Source organism: Pteropus medius, unplaced genomic scaffold (genome assembly GCF_902729225.1).
Source record: "Pteropus medius unplaced genomic scaffold, Ma_sr-lr_union100, whole genome shotgun sequence".
Taxonomy (NCBI): Eukaryota; Metazoa; Chordata; class Mammalia; order Chiroptera; family Pteropodidae; genus Pteropus; species Pteropus medius.
Genome location: NW_024349799.1, coordinates 15,105,322 through 15,122,333, shown reverse-complemented (window position 1 = coordinate 15,122,333; position 17,012 = coordinate 15,105,322). Strand labels below are relative to the sequence as shown.

The 17,012-nt window shown below is 50.0% G+C and overlaps 1 protein-coding gene and 1 long non-coding RNA gene across 3 annotated transcripts in view; one reads left to right on the top strand and one right to left on the bottom strand.

Moving 5' to 3' along the window:
• DOC2B (double C2 domain beta) overlaps positions 1-3,699 on the bottom strand; it is a 31,445-nt gene extending 27,746 nt beyond the window's left edge. Inside the window, exon 1 of the mRNA XM_039886247.1 lies at positions 3,176-3,699. Within this exon, the coding sequence (XP_039742181.1) occupies positions 3,176-3,548 (373 nt within the window). The 5' untranslated portion in view covers positions 3,549-3,699. The remainder of the gene's footprint in view (positions 1-3,175) is intronic.
• LOC120621029 (uncharacterized) lies at positions 1,236-10,660 on the top strand. 2 transcript variants are annotated; one of them, XR_005658063.1, is made up of 3 exons: positions 1,236-2,540; positions 6,630-6,722; positions 7,023-10,660. It is a non-coding gene; the product is annotated as an uncharacterized LOC120621029 (long non-coding RNA). The 2 variants fall into 2 exon arrangements; XR_005658064.1 differs by having other exon boundaries at positions 6,908-10,660.
• The last annotated feature ends 6,352 nt before the right edge of the window (positions 10,661-17,012 follow it).

Genomic DNA, 17,012 nt, shown 5'->3' with positions numbered 1-17,012 from the left:
CAATGAGGCAGAAGGACAGGTCCCCTGGAGACTCGGGGAGAGGTTTCCTTGCTCTTAAACTGAGACATGGGAAAGGAAACTGATCCTTATCCTTGTTAGAATCTTATTGTTACATGTGATGCCTGGACCTGCAGCAGCCACCTTGGACTGTGAGAGAGGTCAGCCTTTTTACACATTTGTTCATCCCCCTGCTTTAAATTGTTCAAAGGTTCTCCATTGCCTCCTAGACTCAGTTCCATCTCTTTGGTGTGTCATTCAAGGTCCTCTGTGATAATGACCATTTTTGCCTCATCACTGAGGATAAGAGCATGGCCAAGTGGAAAGACAACCATCATCACTGATGTTGCTGATACGCTGCATAAATCTACCCCTGTGACACCTACCTCAACAGTCCCAGTGTTTAAGGCACTTTGAGTTTTCTGTTATTTGCAGCCCAAGGCATTCTAGCCATTACTGCTTTGAAGAATGGGTTTCCTCAGGTGGAGAGTGGGTGGGCAGGGGAGTGGTACAGGCAGAGGGCGGGCCACCGGGCCTGCCTAGAGGGAAGCAAGCCATGGAGTCCAGCTTAGCCAAGCTGCACTGTGGACCACTGGGAGGGGAGGAAATATGGCGGGGGTCACTTCTAACTTGGATGTTGACTGCGTTTTCTTCCCAGCATCACTCCTCTATTAGATCAGTTTAGAACATGTCAATTTTGTGCTTGTGCCTTGAGGTAACTTAATAAGGATGAGCTTTAAAGAGAAGGAAGAAAAGGTTGAATAAATAAACAGCACTTCACTCACAGCCTTGGACAACAGAGCAACCGCCCTAATTTCTTTTTGTTAGCAGAGAGATAATCCATTAATTAGGGCAGCAAATAGCATAACCCTTGCTAAAGCCATAATGAACCATCTGGCTTGAATCATTTAGGCTTATTCTAGGGATCTGGTTGTCAGAGCTGAGAGGGTGGTATGGCCTGGGGTACTGGGTGAAAAGAAGTTCTGCCCCAGAACCTGGTCCCCCTATGGGCAGGACCCAAGATTTCTGTGTTCTCATGCCTGGGATATCTGCTCAGCCACCGATGGATCCAAGTCCAGGGCAGGCTGCCTCCTGAAGGAGGTGAGGGGCCCTGACTCAGCCACACTCCTTTCTTCTTAGTTCTTTGCAGCAGAGTGCCCTGGTGATAGGGGTGTGGCCAGCCCACAGTTCAGGCTGGCAAGGCTGTGTCTAGGACTGTCTTGTACTGCTGACCCTAAGTGAGTCTGTCCCCTCCTAGGACATGTGAGCTCCCTGAGTCCAGGGCCCCAGCTCTGTTCCCTCTCTGCTGCTAGGACAGCGCTCTGTAAAGGACTTCTGAGTTGATAGACTGGAAATGTGGCAGCTGGCCTGAGTTTTGGATTTTCTGGACCCTTCCTTGCCTGTGAGTTCAGGGACAGCCAAAAGAAACAATCGAATTTCTCATCTCTTTGCTGTATGTCATCCAGAGGGCCCTTGGTGGCACTTAGAGTGTTGCCTGAAGCTCTGGCGGAAACCCTGCCCTGCCCCTCACTCCCTTGGCATAGCAGAAAAGATGCTGGAAATGGGAACGAGTTCCCCACCCCTTCTTCTGGAGGTGGCTTTGAATTCAAGGCATTCAAAAGGGTGACAGGTCCCAGTTAGGACCTGCCCAGAGGCACAGCAAGTGAGAGGGTGCCCTTTTCCCAGGGTACCAGGAACTGAAGGTGAGGAAGATCCAGGGCACACACCTGAGGCCAATAAACTCTCCCGACCGGATTTCCTCAAGCTGGCAGGAAAGTGGAGGGAGAGGACTGTTCCCTACCCCCAAGCCCAGGGGGCAGGGCCTCAATATGCCAGCCTCTGGCCACAGGGCTGTGGTCCAGGCTCACAGAAAGTGCATAGCTGGCAGTTTCCCCACGAAGACAGGGCTCTGACCCACCTTGGCTGATAGGCCTCCTCTGGCTCACTCCTCCTAGGTCTCCCTAGGTAGGCTATGAGAAGCCTGACTCCCCCTTCCCCCACCCCAGTAGTGCTGATAACCTCCACCCTAGGCTTCCAGAGGCACATCTTATGCTGGGGGGAACTCCAGACCCCTGGCCTGCGGCCCTTGTGGGCACCCAAACCCCATGCAGCCACTTTCGCTGCGCTGCGTGGGGGGATGGGGCTGGGTTGGCTTTGGCGACACCGGCCAGTGACCCCTGCTCCGAAAGGTCCACATTCTGGGCAGGGCTGACGTTTGACTCTGGTTTTCCAGGCCTGAGAATGACGCTGCTGGGGCTACAGCTGGGCTGGGGGCCTTGAAAGCAGTGCTCGCATCTCCCCACCCCCATCCCGCACAAACCCATTCCGCACTGAGTAACGACCTGTTCAGCCTTCGTTTCCCCCCCCCAGTCCCGGATCGGGCGGGGCAGAGACGAGAAAGGAGCGCCAGAAGCGCCCGCCGCGCGGGCCGAGGCCCGGGGGGGACTCCGGCGTTCGCCTACTCCCCGGGGCTCGGGGCTCAGCCCTAGGAGAAGGAAGCGCGGGCTGGGGGCCATTCCTGACCGAGAAAGCGGACGTAACAGGTGGGCGCAGGTCGGCGGCCTGGGCGAGAGCAGCGGCGGGGTCCACAGACCCGGGAGGAGGAACCGCCAAGGTTTTTCCAAAGGACGAGCGGCCCGCGCACCAGCAAAGCCGCAGCGCTCGGAGGGCCGCCGGGCCCACCTGGGAGGCCAGTCGGGCCCCAGCCTTGGGTCCTCTCCCCGCTGCCGCCCCAGTCCTACCCTCCGCCGCGGGGCCGGCCAGGAGCGGATTCCCGGGCAGGGAGCGACCGCGCGGCCGGCAGCAACTGGTGTCTCCCCGGGGCGCAGCTCCGCCCTTCCCGGGAACAAAAGCCGCCTCCCGCGCCGGAGCTCCCAGCGGCGGGCCGAGAGGGGGCGCGGCGTGGGCTCCGGGGAGCTGGACCCCAGAAATGGCACACCCCCAGGGGGCGCCCCTAAACTTCCCACCTCTCCAGTCCGGGTCGGGGGAGGTATCGGGATTGGGACTGCAGGACGCGCGGAGAGCGCATGGAACCGGCAAGGGGGCCGCGATGCGGCGTGGGGTGTGTGTAGAGGGACGACGAGGGACCGCAGGGGGAACGAGTAGCCAGTGAGGTCACGGAGCCTGCGAGAAGCCGAGCCAGGGGAGGGGGCGCGAAGTCGGTGAGCTGCAAACTTACTGCAGTCGTCCGACTCGTAGCCGTCGGCGTCCGGCTCCTCCTCGGGCGGCTTTGCGGGCGGCCGCGCTGGACTGGGGCCGGGACTGGGGCCCGGGCTGGCACCGTAGGCTCCGAAGAGCTGGTCGACATCCTCATCGTCGTCGCGGGCGCCGTCGGAGGGGCTGCGGCGGCCCGCGCTGGCAGTGGCCGGGCGCGCGGGGGCGTCTGGAGGCACAGCGGCGCGGGGCTCCGCGGCCGGGGGCAGGCCCCGCGGGAAGCGGGGGAAATAGTCGGAGATCTGCTTGATGGGCCGGATGGGGCCAGGGCACACGTCGATGGCCATATGCTCCTGGATGCTGATGGTCGCCTTCTCCCCGCGCCGCCGGAGGGTCATGCAGGCAGCGCGGCCCCGCCTGGGCGCGGCCGGGCCTGGCCCGTAGCGGCCCCGGCCCGGGGGCGTCTCAGCAGGCCCGGCGGGGCGCGGCGGGGGCTGCGGGCAGCGCCGGCGGCGCACCCCGGACGGCCCTGACGCGGTTGCTACCTGCTCCGCGGCGGCCGGCGCGAGTGAGCGCGAGGGGCCAGCAGGCAGGGGGCGGGCCCAGCCCGCGTCACCCGGTAGCAACCAAGCAGTGTGAGTGTGCTGGCTGCGCGGGCGGCGCGGAGCCGAGCGAGCCGAGCGGCGCCGCACTCACTCGCACTCACACCGGCGCGCACGCCAGCCTGGGACCCCGCGCGCGCACAGCCATGGGCAGGCAAGGCCACCCGGGAGCCCTTCGTTCACGCAGGCTCGGAAGACAAGCCGGGCGTGAGCAGCGACCCGCAGGACACACACTCCTTGCCACGTTCCAGCCCGTGCCAGCACTTGCTGGGTTCTGTTCACTCTCACAGGACACATGCAGGTGTGCAAGGACACTCCAAGCACACACAAACGTGTGTAGATACTTGATGAAAGTATCCACTGACTTATACCCGCAGGACACACAGACAAACATATGTATTCATACAGAGTTTGTTGAGGCTGTTGTGGCATGGTAAACCCCTTGAATGACACACAAACACAGGCATAGAGGTGGTCAGGGGACTCAGGCAATCTTCCATGCCCCCAACCATGCCTAACGGGGCACACAAACACACCATAGTAGTGATCAGGGGATTCTGCACAGACACCCACACCCACACCCATCTAGTGGAACGCACAGCCACACTCCTAGGAGTGCAGGCATAGGCTGCTCACACACTAGCAGAATGAGTACATCAGCTGTCCAAGGTCATTGCTGATACAGTCTGTTCACACTTTCTCTCAGGTCACATACAAACACACACTCTGTAATCTCAACCTAGTACCTTGCTTGTCCAATGAGTAGTTTGAAGGGACCCATGGGGACGGGGTGAATGAGAACCTTGATCACAAGCTGTAGTCAGAAGGCAGGTGAGGGCAGGCAGGGCCTGGACAGAGGAGACCTTCCCAGAGAGTGATAGATGAGAGGCAAGGTGTGGTCTGCCCACTGGCTCTGGCCTCCCACATGTTCAGATAACTAAACAAATCCCAGACAGCCCAGTCCTGGCTGCTGTCCTGCTTTCCGGAACAGAGCTCTGTTGGAAATGGCTGCTGCTCATACACGTGTGTCCCCAGAAAGCCCTGGGAACGGACTGAATCCTGTTTACTTTCTGGTTTCTACTGACAGATCAGAAATGCTTATCTTCTTGGCTGGGTCCCTTCCATGAGTCTGAATGAGGGGCCCCAAGCCTGTGCCCCCCCCTCTACCATAACCTCTGTGGAGGAGTGGGGAGCAGAGAGAAGAGAGAGAAGGCCTTGCCCTCATCACTTCCAGCTGCATCGTTCTGATAAATCATTTGATCTCTTTGAAGCTCTGTTTCTTCATCTGTGAAATGGGGCTGATTCAAACCTCACAGCCTTATGGTGAAGCCCCATCTATCACTGAGCATGACAAATAAGAGGTGTTCAATAGGGTTGGCGTTCTCTTCTCCCTTTCCTTGGGAGATGAGACTCACTGTTGGGAAATGATGGAGATGCCTAGACCCCATCAATCATGTTGCACAGGGTGATAATGGTCACTACCCACTATTGAAAACTACAATATACTGTGTCAAGCATGTTTAAAGTTGTCATCTCATTTATTCCTATACTATCCCATGATGTAGGCAGAGTTTACTGTTTCCATTTTGTAGTGAGGAAATTAAAGCTCAGTGGCTTGGCCAGAGTGACTGCTGGCTGGTGGCAGAGCTGGCATTAGAACCTAGGTGTCTTGAATTTTCGAGGCTTCCACGTCCCCTTCCCCTTCCCCTTCTTCCCCGCCTACTGAGCTCCAGGGGTCAGAGCAGGGGTTTTACGCAGGTGAAACCTTGTTCCCTAAACCTTTTCCTGAGGCTTCTTGGAATGGGGAGCCCAAATTGAGGAGGAAGAAGAGGAGAAGAGAGAGAGGGTCAAGAGCCCTCAGGAGTTACAGTGGGAATGAACCAGCCTGGGGGCTCCCTAAGGACGATCTCGGATCCTGATGGGAGGAAAAAAATCAGCCTTCCAAGACTCAAGGGCCAAGGGAAGGACAGGAGAGCCTAGAAGCCTAACACAGTGGGTGTCTCATTTCCAGGAATGCTTGAGGGGATTAGTCCTTTAATAGGCACAGAATGACTTCTTTTGTGCCAGAGGTGGCTGCATCACTAAATAGTTATGTAATGACACAGAGTATTAAAATACAGATGCTGAACTATCATTTCATAATTCTTTCACTTGAGGAGCAAGAGAGTGTTGTCATTATCTTACGGATAGGGAAACTGAAGCTTCAGGAGGTCAAGTAACTGGGAATGAGAGCCTGGATATCCTGACCCCTGACCCTGTGACCTTTGACATCAAAGCTACATCTCACTGGAGGTAGGGACAGAAGGGGGCTCACAGCTCCCTCCTAGCCTCTTGACTTTCTGTGGGTCTGGCTTTTTGGAGGATCAGCTCATGGCTCTTGGCTCTGCAGTCTCTGGCTCTGGGGAGGGTATAGAAGAAGTGGGGTAGAGGGCTGAGACTCTAAGGCACAGAGCCAGGAGACCCTACGATGCCCACTGGAGAAACATGGGGGCGTATGTGGGGCCAACCTCTGGCAGGTGGTGGAGTCAAGAGCCACTCTGAGGTCTGAATTCTTCCACCTATGAGTCTAGCCGAGATGGGGTAGGGACCCTGGAGGGGTAGAATTAGCGTTATCTGGGCAAGTGTGCAGTTTCTAGAAAGAGTATGGGTTGTGGAGACAGATAGACTTGGATTAAAAAACCAGGGTCTCCCTCCTCCTAACTCTCTCACTTGGGCAAGTCACTTAACTTAGGTCCTCAGTCTCACCTGTGGAATGGGGGAGGCCACGAACAATCTCGTGAGAACCGAAGAGGGAGATGGCTAGAAAGTGCATAGTGCAATGCCTGGCATGCAACAGGCACTCGGTGAATTGTAATTCTCTTGCCCCTGCCTTCCCAGTGCAAACCATCATCATATGCCCTATGCCTGCTTCAGTTTCTCTACCAGAGAAGTGCCATTGGCTGTTCTCTCCCTGTCTGCTGCATGGACCAGGTGAGGATGCTGGGGGCAGGGGAGGGGGGAGGTAGGGTGGGGGGGGAGGCGGGGTGGGAGGCGAGGGAGGGGGGAAGTGCATTGAAAAGCGAATGTACTTGCCAAGGCTGGGGTGCCAGCTTGCGTGTGTGGTGTTCTTGAAGCAGCTGGACATGGCCAGACCCCATCAATCATGTCATCTCTAGTCCTCTTGCAGGGTGGGCAGCTTGGCAGCTGGACTGGCCCTTGGCAAAGTTACGTGAGTAGAGTCTGCCCTTGATCAGAGCCCTCAAGAACCCTGTGCCGTTGTTTCTCCCCTAGGCTTTTGAGCTCCCACCTACTGAAGCCTCTGTCCAAATGAGGTACAAGTGGGTTCTGGAAGAATGGTCCTGGCATCTGCGCCACTGGGACACCTATTAATGCAGATCCCAGACCCCTACCCCACACCCACTGACTCAGATATGTGTGTGAAGAGTTTGGATGCATCTTGTCAAGCACCCCTAGATTATTTTCATGTACAATTATTTTTATGAGATTGTTAGATTAGAAGGTGCTAATAGTTTAATACAATGATTCTCACCTGTTTTGCTGCCTCCACACTGTTCAATGCGCAACACCTGGGAATGCGTGTGTCAGAATCTCTAGAGTGCTTTGGCAGAATCCCAATGGGGAGTCTGATACATCCTGCTTTGGATATTATGACCTGTTTCCTGGCTGAGAACCACCACTTAAGCCTTTCCTTCTAGTAGGCGACAGGCATTTTAGAGGAAATGACCTTTACCCTGTAGTTGGCTGGATGTTCTTGGTTGGCACCCCTGGCTGGTGTCGGCATGCTCTGGAAGGAAGGGCCCTCCCTGGCCCTGGCCTAATGTTTGCCACCAGTTTCCACCCTCTGCTGATTACTAGAGGAGCTCTTGGCATGCTGTGCTGATAGGACCTTCTCTATATTAATAGCAATATTTAACCCAAAGGCAGGGCTGATGGAAAAATTCCAAGCACTTGCTGGTTGATGGAGAAAGGGTCCCTGTCTATTCACTTATTTATGAATTCATATTTTAACAAATATTTATTGAGCATCTACCCTATGACAGGCCCCGTGCTGCATTCTGCAGAGGGCATGGTGATTAATGAGGCCCCATTTTCCTTTAGATTTCAGATTACAAAGGGCAAATCAGGAAGGGACATGGGAGCCGCCTACTTTGTTGATTGCCACCGCTTCCTTGGCCTAGACCATGGCCTTGGCATGGGAAGCATGGTAGAGTGCTGACATATGCAATTCAGTATGAAAGTTTGCAGTATAGCCTGTGGCGGCTGAGAGGCAAACTTGATGTATTAAGTGATATTAAAAATGCAGCTCTTTCTGATAATTTATTATGCACATTTTCATAAACACATTACACTCGTCACAGTACATTTACTAGCACTAGTCCTACCAGTGGGGAAAAGTTAACACTTATCTAATGATGCTATTTTGTAAATGGCAAATGCTCTTAGAGCAGCTGCGATGGTCTAAATAGCTCTAAGAGGTGTTTGTCTTCTTTACCCCTGGGACAACTGTCCAGTGGTTTGCAGACCACAGGTCTGTGGGCCCCTCACCTCACCCACACCTCTCATTTTCCACGTGAGGAAACTGAGGTCTATAGCGATGGGGGACCTGGCTCAAGGTCACATGAGACAGACCTGGAACTCACACTAAGGGACTGAGTGGAAAGACTATAGCTCTCTCTCCTGCTACACAGGCCATGGTCCGGGCTGCTGGATTGGAAAGAGGCCAAGTAAGAGGCTCACCTGCCCGGAGGGGCTTAGCTCAGGTTCAGGCTGCCTCTGGCTGGAAATCAGATGCCAGGGAGGGATAATGCTGTATCCTTAGGGGAAGCTCTAGAAATAACCTGATGGAGGACAAGGAGTATAGCTTGAGGCTTAGGTGACAACACGGATGAGGCAGTGCCCTCTATTTCCCGCCCCGTAAGAGGCCTGGGGACCACTGGAGCCCAGGGTCTTGTTTGAATGTCTTTTGAACTAGAGTGAACATCTCAGTGTAATGAATGGGTTAGAATGGACAGGAGCTCTAACTGGCAATTTTGAAACTCAGGGCCAATAGCTACAAATATTCCCTCAAACAGCTTTTAATTAATTACTGATGCAATTCAGAAGGTATTAACAAGGCAAATGATGGCTTCTCATTTTGCTTTTTAAATTTATAAATATCTCAGTCATACAACAAAAGCCAAGGGTAAATGTAAAGGCTGCCTGTACCATCAACCAGCTTAAAAAGAAAACATTATAGGTTCCTCAAAAAGCTAAACATGGAATTACCATGTGACCCAGCATCTCCCAAGAATATACCTAAAAGAATTGAAAGCAGGAATTCAGATACTTGTACACCCATGTTCATTGTAGCATTTTTCACAAAAACCCAAAGGGCAACAACCCAAGTGTCCATCAGCAGATGAATACAGAAACAAATGTGTAGACTTACACAATGGAATATTATTCAGCCCTAAAGAGGAATGACGTTCTGATCTATGCTACAATCTAGATGAACCTTGAAGGCATGTTAAGTGAAATAAGACAGACACAAAAGCACAAATGTTGCATGATTTCACTTATATGAAATATCTAGAATAGGCAAATTTATAGAGACAGAAAGTATATTCTCTACTTACCAAGGGCTGGGGGGAGGAGAGAATGGGGAGTTACTGCTTAGTGGATACAGAGTTTCTGTTAGGGTGATGAAAAAAGATTTCGAAAATAAATAATGATGATAGTTGCACAATATTGTAAACATAATTAATGCCACTGAATTGTACACTTAAAATGATTAAAATGCAAATTTTGTATTTTATGTTTCACCGCAATTTTAAAAATCATAAATGCATTTGAAATCTCCTTATATTCTTCCTCTATTCATTGCTCTCCCCAGAGGCAATCACTATACATTTACTACATATGTATGCATCTACAAATGATTGATATATGGTATGGTTTGGCATGTTTTAAAACTTCATATAAATGGTAGCATACTGTACATATCCTCATTTTACTGATTTTTTTCCCACTTACCACTGTTTGTGAGATGCATTCTACTGGAACATGTAGTTATAGTTTATTTGTTTTCATTGCTGTATAATATTCCACTCTGAAAATACCACAGTTTGTTTTTCCTTTCTATTTTTGCACATTTACATTGATTTCCACATGTTGCTATTATAAACCTGTTGCAATGGGTTTTCCTAGCCCACGTGTGGGAGAGTTTCATTACAGCTTCTTGGACAGGGAATTGCTGGGTCGAAGGACATGTGTATTTATAGCTTGACCAGAGAGTGTCAAACTGCTCTCAAAAGTGGTTATGACCGTTTCTATTTCTACCAGCCGTGTATGAAGTTCTAGTTCCTTCATATTCTCATCAACGCTTGGTATCACCAGACTTGAATTTTTGCTGATCTGATAGGTGTGAAAGGGTATCTCATTGCGTTTCATTTGTTCTTCTTGCTGACTAGATGCTGTTGCATTTTTTCAACTAAGGGCAGGTATACACAGTCAATAGATAAATGTAGCAAATTGAAAATTGAGGAGTTTCTATCTATAAAGGATAGGTTAAATACAGTATGATTCACCTGTACAGTGGAATATTATGTAGCCATTAAAAAGACAAGGCAGCTCTGTGTGCATTGGTATGGAAGATATATCTATATTCTGATGCATTAAAAATCTTTTCATCTGAGACATACTGTTAAATAAAAAAGCAAGAATCATAAGACAGTATGATTCTTGTATATAAAGAAAAGGATGTATACACCCATGTATTTTTTTTATATGCATAAGACACCATTGAAAGAATAGACAGGAATCTGATAAAAATAGTTCACCTGCGAAGAGAACTAAGAGACAGGGAAACTTTTCTGCTCTGTGCATTTTTACCACAAACATGAATTACACATTAAAAAAAAAAAAAAAAAGCCTGGAATAAGCAAATTCATAGAGACAGAAAGTAGAATAGAAGTTACCAGAGGCTTGGCGTGGGGGTGGGGTTATTATTTAATGAGTACAGAGTTTCCCTTTGGGATGATGTCTGGAAATGGGTAGTGGTGATAGTTGCACAACATTGTGAGTGTACTTAACCCACTGAGTTGTACACTTAAAAATGATTAAAAATGGTAAATTTTATGTTACGTATATTGTACCACAATAAACAAGTAGGAAAAAAATAAACCCACAAGTAAAAATTTAATTGTACTATTAAAAATAATAATTCAAAGAGAGTAGATCTTAAAAGTTCTCACTACAAGAAAAAAGTTTTTGTAACTACGTATGGTAACAAATGTTAACTAGACTTAGTGTGGTGATCATCTCATCAAATATGCTAATATTGAATCATTATGTTGTATACCCAAAACTAATATGTCAACTATACTCTAATAAAAAAATTATAATTATTTAAAACAACACTGACTCTCTGGCCATTGAGACAAGTCTTAATCCTGGCTCCACAGCAGGGATGGTGGGAGCTGGGAGCTGGGACCTGGGTTCATGGAGCAGGACTCTCCAAGGGAGAAGTGCTGTGACTTCCACAAGGCGGAGTCCTCAGCTTGGCTGAGCAATGCCTAACTCCCCACCAGGACTTTCATTCCCATCCACCTGGTGGCCTGGGAGTCCCAACCAGCTCTGAGCTTCCTCAGCTCCACACTTCTTTCCACTACTGCCTCGATGTCAGTCCTGTCCTTGTGCCTTAGAGATCCCTGCTTCTCTGTAAGCAAAACCTCTGGTGACCTGGGTCTCTCCATTTAGCCCAGCCTGGCCCTCTTCCATCCCTTGGCAGTGGATTCCCCCCAGATCTCTTTGAGGCTCCTCCCAACATGCTGTGCCCCAGCCCCCAGAGACACACCCACCATCCCCTCCCTGTTATTTTGGTGGCTCCTGATGCCTTTGTCAGCCAACATGTTGGTCTATCCTGGAACTCTCGGCCACCAGTCACCTTCCCAATGGCTTCATTTTAGCCATCATCCCCCATGGCTACCCCCAGGGCCCTGCCATTCCCTGTGGCCACGCTACTTCTTAAATCACATCTGCAGCTCAGGCAGGGTGGGGCAGATATCAGAGAGGGGACACCTAGTCTATGAGACAGAACATTCTTCATGCTCCTCTATTGCTATTGAACACTCTTCATCCACTAGGACATGCATCTCCATCTTCCCCAAACCCTCTGGGGGTCCCAGGTTCTGAGGAACCATTTGAAAACCTTTGGCCCCAGTGAAAGCCCAAAGCACAGTCAGTAGGCCCCTAAACTGGAGTTCCCTAAACTCTGACACATATGAATAAGCTTCTCAGCTGGGACCTCCATTATTATGTACTTAATGTTTCTCTTTAAAATTCAACTCACTTAGAGCTAAAGAAAAAATGGCGTAGATTATAGAGGCTCTATTCATCTCTCTGGCGACCAAATCAAAGTTGTGATGGAAACAAGGAGCAAACAGCAAGAAAAATCACCTGGGATCTAGATGAACAAGCCATACAACTAGGGAGAGAATTAAGAAATCACCCTGCAATGGCAGAAGGTAGGATGGGGTGAGGACGTGAGGCTGCCCGGTCCCCAGCGGCTGAGCAGATGCCTCTTAAAGGGGCTGTGTCCATAAGAGGACTTTCGCGGTGATGGACCTGCTCGCACAGAGCACCAGCACCGGTTCGGCTGCACGGAGGGCATTAGGGACTTACAGGGGGACACTGAGTTGTCGGAGTGAGGGCCAGAGGCTAGGGTCTCTCTCGGACAGAAGTGCTTGCGGTATCCATTATTCCTCTGTTGAGCCCTTCCCCCTCCCTGTGTGCTGACACAGAGCTGCCATAGCTGAGATGTCATCAAACTGGATAACAGAGGTCACTTTGCCCAGAGGTTTCCCTGAAACTCTGCCTCCCCCAACTCGTGGCCCTTCCCAAGCCACATCGAGGTATATCCTCATCCAGTCAGGTGCTCCTTGCTGAGCAGAGCCAAGACTCACATTAGTGTCAGCTGGCCTCATTTTCTGGTGTGGTTTCTTGAGGGAACTATAAGCACAGCATTTGTGGATCGCTTGCTGAATCTTAACAGGTGGCCCCAGAGAGGCACAGGCTGGGGCTAAACTTGGCCCGCAGCTGAACCCCTCTCAGGACTGTGCCACTGGACACCTACTACACAAAGCCATGCTAATAAGACCAGGAGACTTAGGAGCTTTGCTTAGTACATAGAAACAGACACAGAAAGACAGCCAAAATGACAAGACAAAGAAGCAGAAACCATATGAGAAAACAGAACAGAGATCCAGGAATAATGGAGTCAAGTAATCTAACTGATGCAGAGTTCAAAACACTGGTTATAAAGATGAACTTAGGGGAAGAGTAGATGAACTCAGTGAAAACTTTAACAAAGAGATAAAAACCATAAAAATGGAAATGGAAATTATAAAAGAGAACCAGTTAGAAGTGAAGAACACATTATCTGAGATGAAGAGGATATTAGATGGAAAAAGAGTGGATAAAGAAGAGGATCGAACCACTGATATAGAAGATGGGGAAGCCGAGGACACTCAATTAGAATGGCAAGAAAAAAGAAGCTAAGGCTATAATAATAATTTAAGGAGCCTATGGGATACTATTAAATGTAAAAATATTCATGTCATAGGGGTACCTGAAAGAAAACAAGATATTGAAGAGCTATTTGAAGAAATAATAGTGGAAAACTTCCCTAACCTGGTAAAGAAAATAGACATACAACCCCAGGAAGCTCAGAGAGTCCCAAGAAAGAGTAATCCAAAGAGGCCTACGCCAAGACACATCATAATTAAAATGCCAAAGGTTAAATACAAAGAGAGAATCTTAAAAGCAGCAAGAGAAAAGCAGTTACTTACAAGGGAGTACCCAGAAGACTGGTAACTGATTTCTCAAAAGAAACTATGCAGGAGAGAAGGGCTTGGCAAAAAACATTCGACATGATGAAAACTCAGGATCTACAACCAAGAATACTTTATCCAGCAAAACTATCATTTAGAGACAAAAATAAGCCAAAAGAATTTATCATCACCAAGCCAGTATTACAGGAAATGTTGGAGGGACTTCTTTAAGAAGAAGGAGTATCAAAAACATGAATAAAAAATGGTAATAACTACATTCCTATCAATAAGTACTTCAAATGGAAAAGAATTAAATGCTCCAACCAAAAGATAGAGTGGCTGAATGGATAAGAAAACAAGACCCCTACATATGCTGCCTACAAAAGACTCACTTCAGATTAAAAGACACATACAGACTAAAAGGAAGGGGATGGAGAAAGATATTGCCTTGATGGACCTAGAGGGCATTGCGCTGAATGAAATGGGAAGGATAGAGAAAGACAAATATCGCATGATGTCACTTACATGTGGAATCTAACGAACAAATAAACAACAAGAGCAGTAATAAACTCATAGATACAGAGAATATTTTGAGGGCTACTAGATGGGAGGGGATTTGGGGTGGGAAAAAAGGCAAAGAGATTAAGAGTTGCAAATGGATAGTTGCAGAATAGACATGGAGATGTAGAGTGTAGCGTGGGGAAGATGGTTAATAATGTAATAAATATGTAAGGGGAAGAGGGGTACTAGATTTAGTGGGGTGACATCTTTGCAAGTTATGTGGATCTCTGAGCACTGTGCTATACAATTGAAACTGGTATATTATTGTATACCGACTATAATTGAAAAAAAGCTCATTGAGTTGTACAATGTAAATATGAGCAACTAATTTTCTATTTTATTTCAATAAATCTGGGAAAAAATTTTTAAAAAATCACCTCGCTTAAAAAATGCTTTAAATATTCAGGTTAGCTTTGTCTTAATGATAATATCTAGGATGGGGATTGATGTGCTGGTTATATTTCTCTACTGCATATTGAAATAAACATATAATTGTCATGATAAAATATTTTTCATTAAGTAAATGAGGTTAAGTCAATTGCCCAAGTTCTCATAACTAGAAAGAGGCAAAGCCAACATTTGAGCCCAGGCAGTTTGGCTCCAGAATCCATGTCCTTGACTATCACCAGCCCTGATGTGTTTGGCCCTGTCACCCCTGGGCTATGACAATTGCTATTCCCCCCAATCCCCATCATCAGGCCAAAGATGTCACACATATTTAAGCTGAAATGACAGAGCACAGCTCTTTGCAGGTATGTGTGTATGTGAGGGGAGTAGGGGTATGGATTGAGCTTGGCTGAAATTTGTGTAATCTCCACAAATTTGTGTAATCTACCAGCTCTGGGCCAATCCTCCCCCTCACAGGACAGTGGCCAGGGGCCCACACTGCTGCAAGGCCAGGCCTTCCGGCTCACCCCTGCCCTCCTCAGAGAGCTTGGGGTCTGAGTCTGGTAGCAGAGGCAGCCCTTCTTCCCTGCCCCACTGCTGGGTCCCTGAGCTCCCAGCTCTAGGTCCTCAGAGGGGCAGCCAGCACCAAAGTCTGGGCCTTAGTCCTGAAACTTAGAAGGCCGAGAAAGAGTTAGGCCTGCAAAGCGTGAGGAGGAAGGAGGAAGGGTTCCACACAGAGGGAACAACATATGCTAAGGCCCAGTATCAGAGAATGTAGTGTGTTTGCAGAACTGCTTTTGGTTGAGCTGGCTGAAGCTCAGGGTGGGAAGGGGGGCCTTGTAGGGGTGGAGAATGGAGTCTAATGCCCCTGCTGAGTGTCACATGCCTGTGGGTGCTGCCAACCTATGGGTTCCTCTAGCTTCCTGGGCGAGTGTGTAGAGCGCTTCGCTGTATCTGTATGTAGAGTCAAGGTCTCCAGGATAACGAAGGGTTCTCACAGCTCACACAGCTCTCCCTCCCACCACTGTGCAACCTGGTGCTCAAACACATCCATCGGCCTGGCCCCATGCCCCCACCTGCTGCCCTCACCTGCCCTGACCACGGGGCACACTCCTTTGCTGCCCTTGACACCCTGCTCAGGTGTCGTTTCTCTCTGAAGCCAACTCAGGTGTTCTTCTCACAATGCCCCCTCATGGCTGTGTCTGTGCCACATTACAGGGCTTATCACGCTTCTGTCTCTCTCCCTAATAATGTCAAATTTCTTGAGGACCTGGATGGGACTGCTCTACCTCTGTGGCCCTAGAGCTGTGGAGTCAAACTTGATGTGCCTCTGAAGCCACTGGAGGATCCCCAGGGTGAACCCCCGGGGAGCTTGGGCTGCAGGCCCAGAATGGGGCCTGAGAATCAATCGTGCTTCCAGGGTTTGGAAGCTGGAGGACAGGCAGGACTTCTACAAGCACAGCACGTCTTTGTTAACATGGAAACCAGGGCTCCTGGTTCTGCATCTCCCCCTGTCTGAGGGGCGGGGAAGGGTTCTACCCTTTCCTGCCATCTGGGACTCTTTGAGCACAGCATCTGGCTCAGGGCTTGAAGCCCACCACAATTAGGTGGATTTTTGCTGGGGTTGCTCCCTGGGCCCTGTCAGGGTTCCGGTGGCCCTGGTGGTGACTGTGCTTTGGCCTCCTCCCACAGGGCCTTGGCAGAGGATACCTAGTCTTGAAGAGGAATCTATTTCCTCTCTTTCATCCTACCCTCTCCCACCCAGGCCCACCGATGTAAGCCTGGGCCTGCCTCAGGGACTTTGCACTAGCCAGCTTCTTTTCCAAAATATGGTGCACCAAATCATCTCACAGGGGGGCTCATTCTCACCTTTTAGATCTCAGCTTAAAGCCCTCTCTCCTAGAGAGAGGCCTGATAACCCTACTTCAGCAGCTGTGTTCAGGTCCTGTTTCTTGTTTATGTCTGAGAGCTCCTCGGGGGCAGGGACCTAGAACAGTGCCTGGTCCATGGCCAGCAGGCATGCAATTCATGGTGGCTGAAGGGAGGTATCTGAGCACATAAGCAGCCCTGGGCAGCCACTTGTTGGGGAGACCTCGGGGTTACAGGCAGGGCAGCTGTGTGGAAGGAGGGAGGGAAGACCAGCAGAGGCCCTACCAGCCAGCTGCTTCTCCTTGCCTTCACAGGCTCCCACTCCAGGCGGGCGGGAGGCCTTGCAGATAGCAGCATTTAGAGAAAGGAGGGAGGGAGAGCACAGGGTCATCCATTAGCCAGAGACGTGGAGAGCCTGGTAAATCAGGAATGCTATCTGAGGCCATTTTGCCAAGTGTCTGCCTGGTGCTCCAAGCAACTGGGAGCTTGGGGCAGGGGAGGCTGAGGGGCCGCTTCAGCACAGCTGCCCCCTTGGGTACTGGGAACAGCCAAGGCAACTCCAGGGCCACTCTGTTTGAGGAGGGAGGATCAAGATGATGCTACATGTCTGCTGCCTCCCTTTCCCCCAGGCACT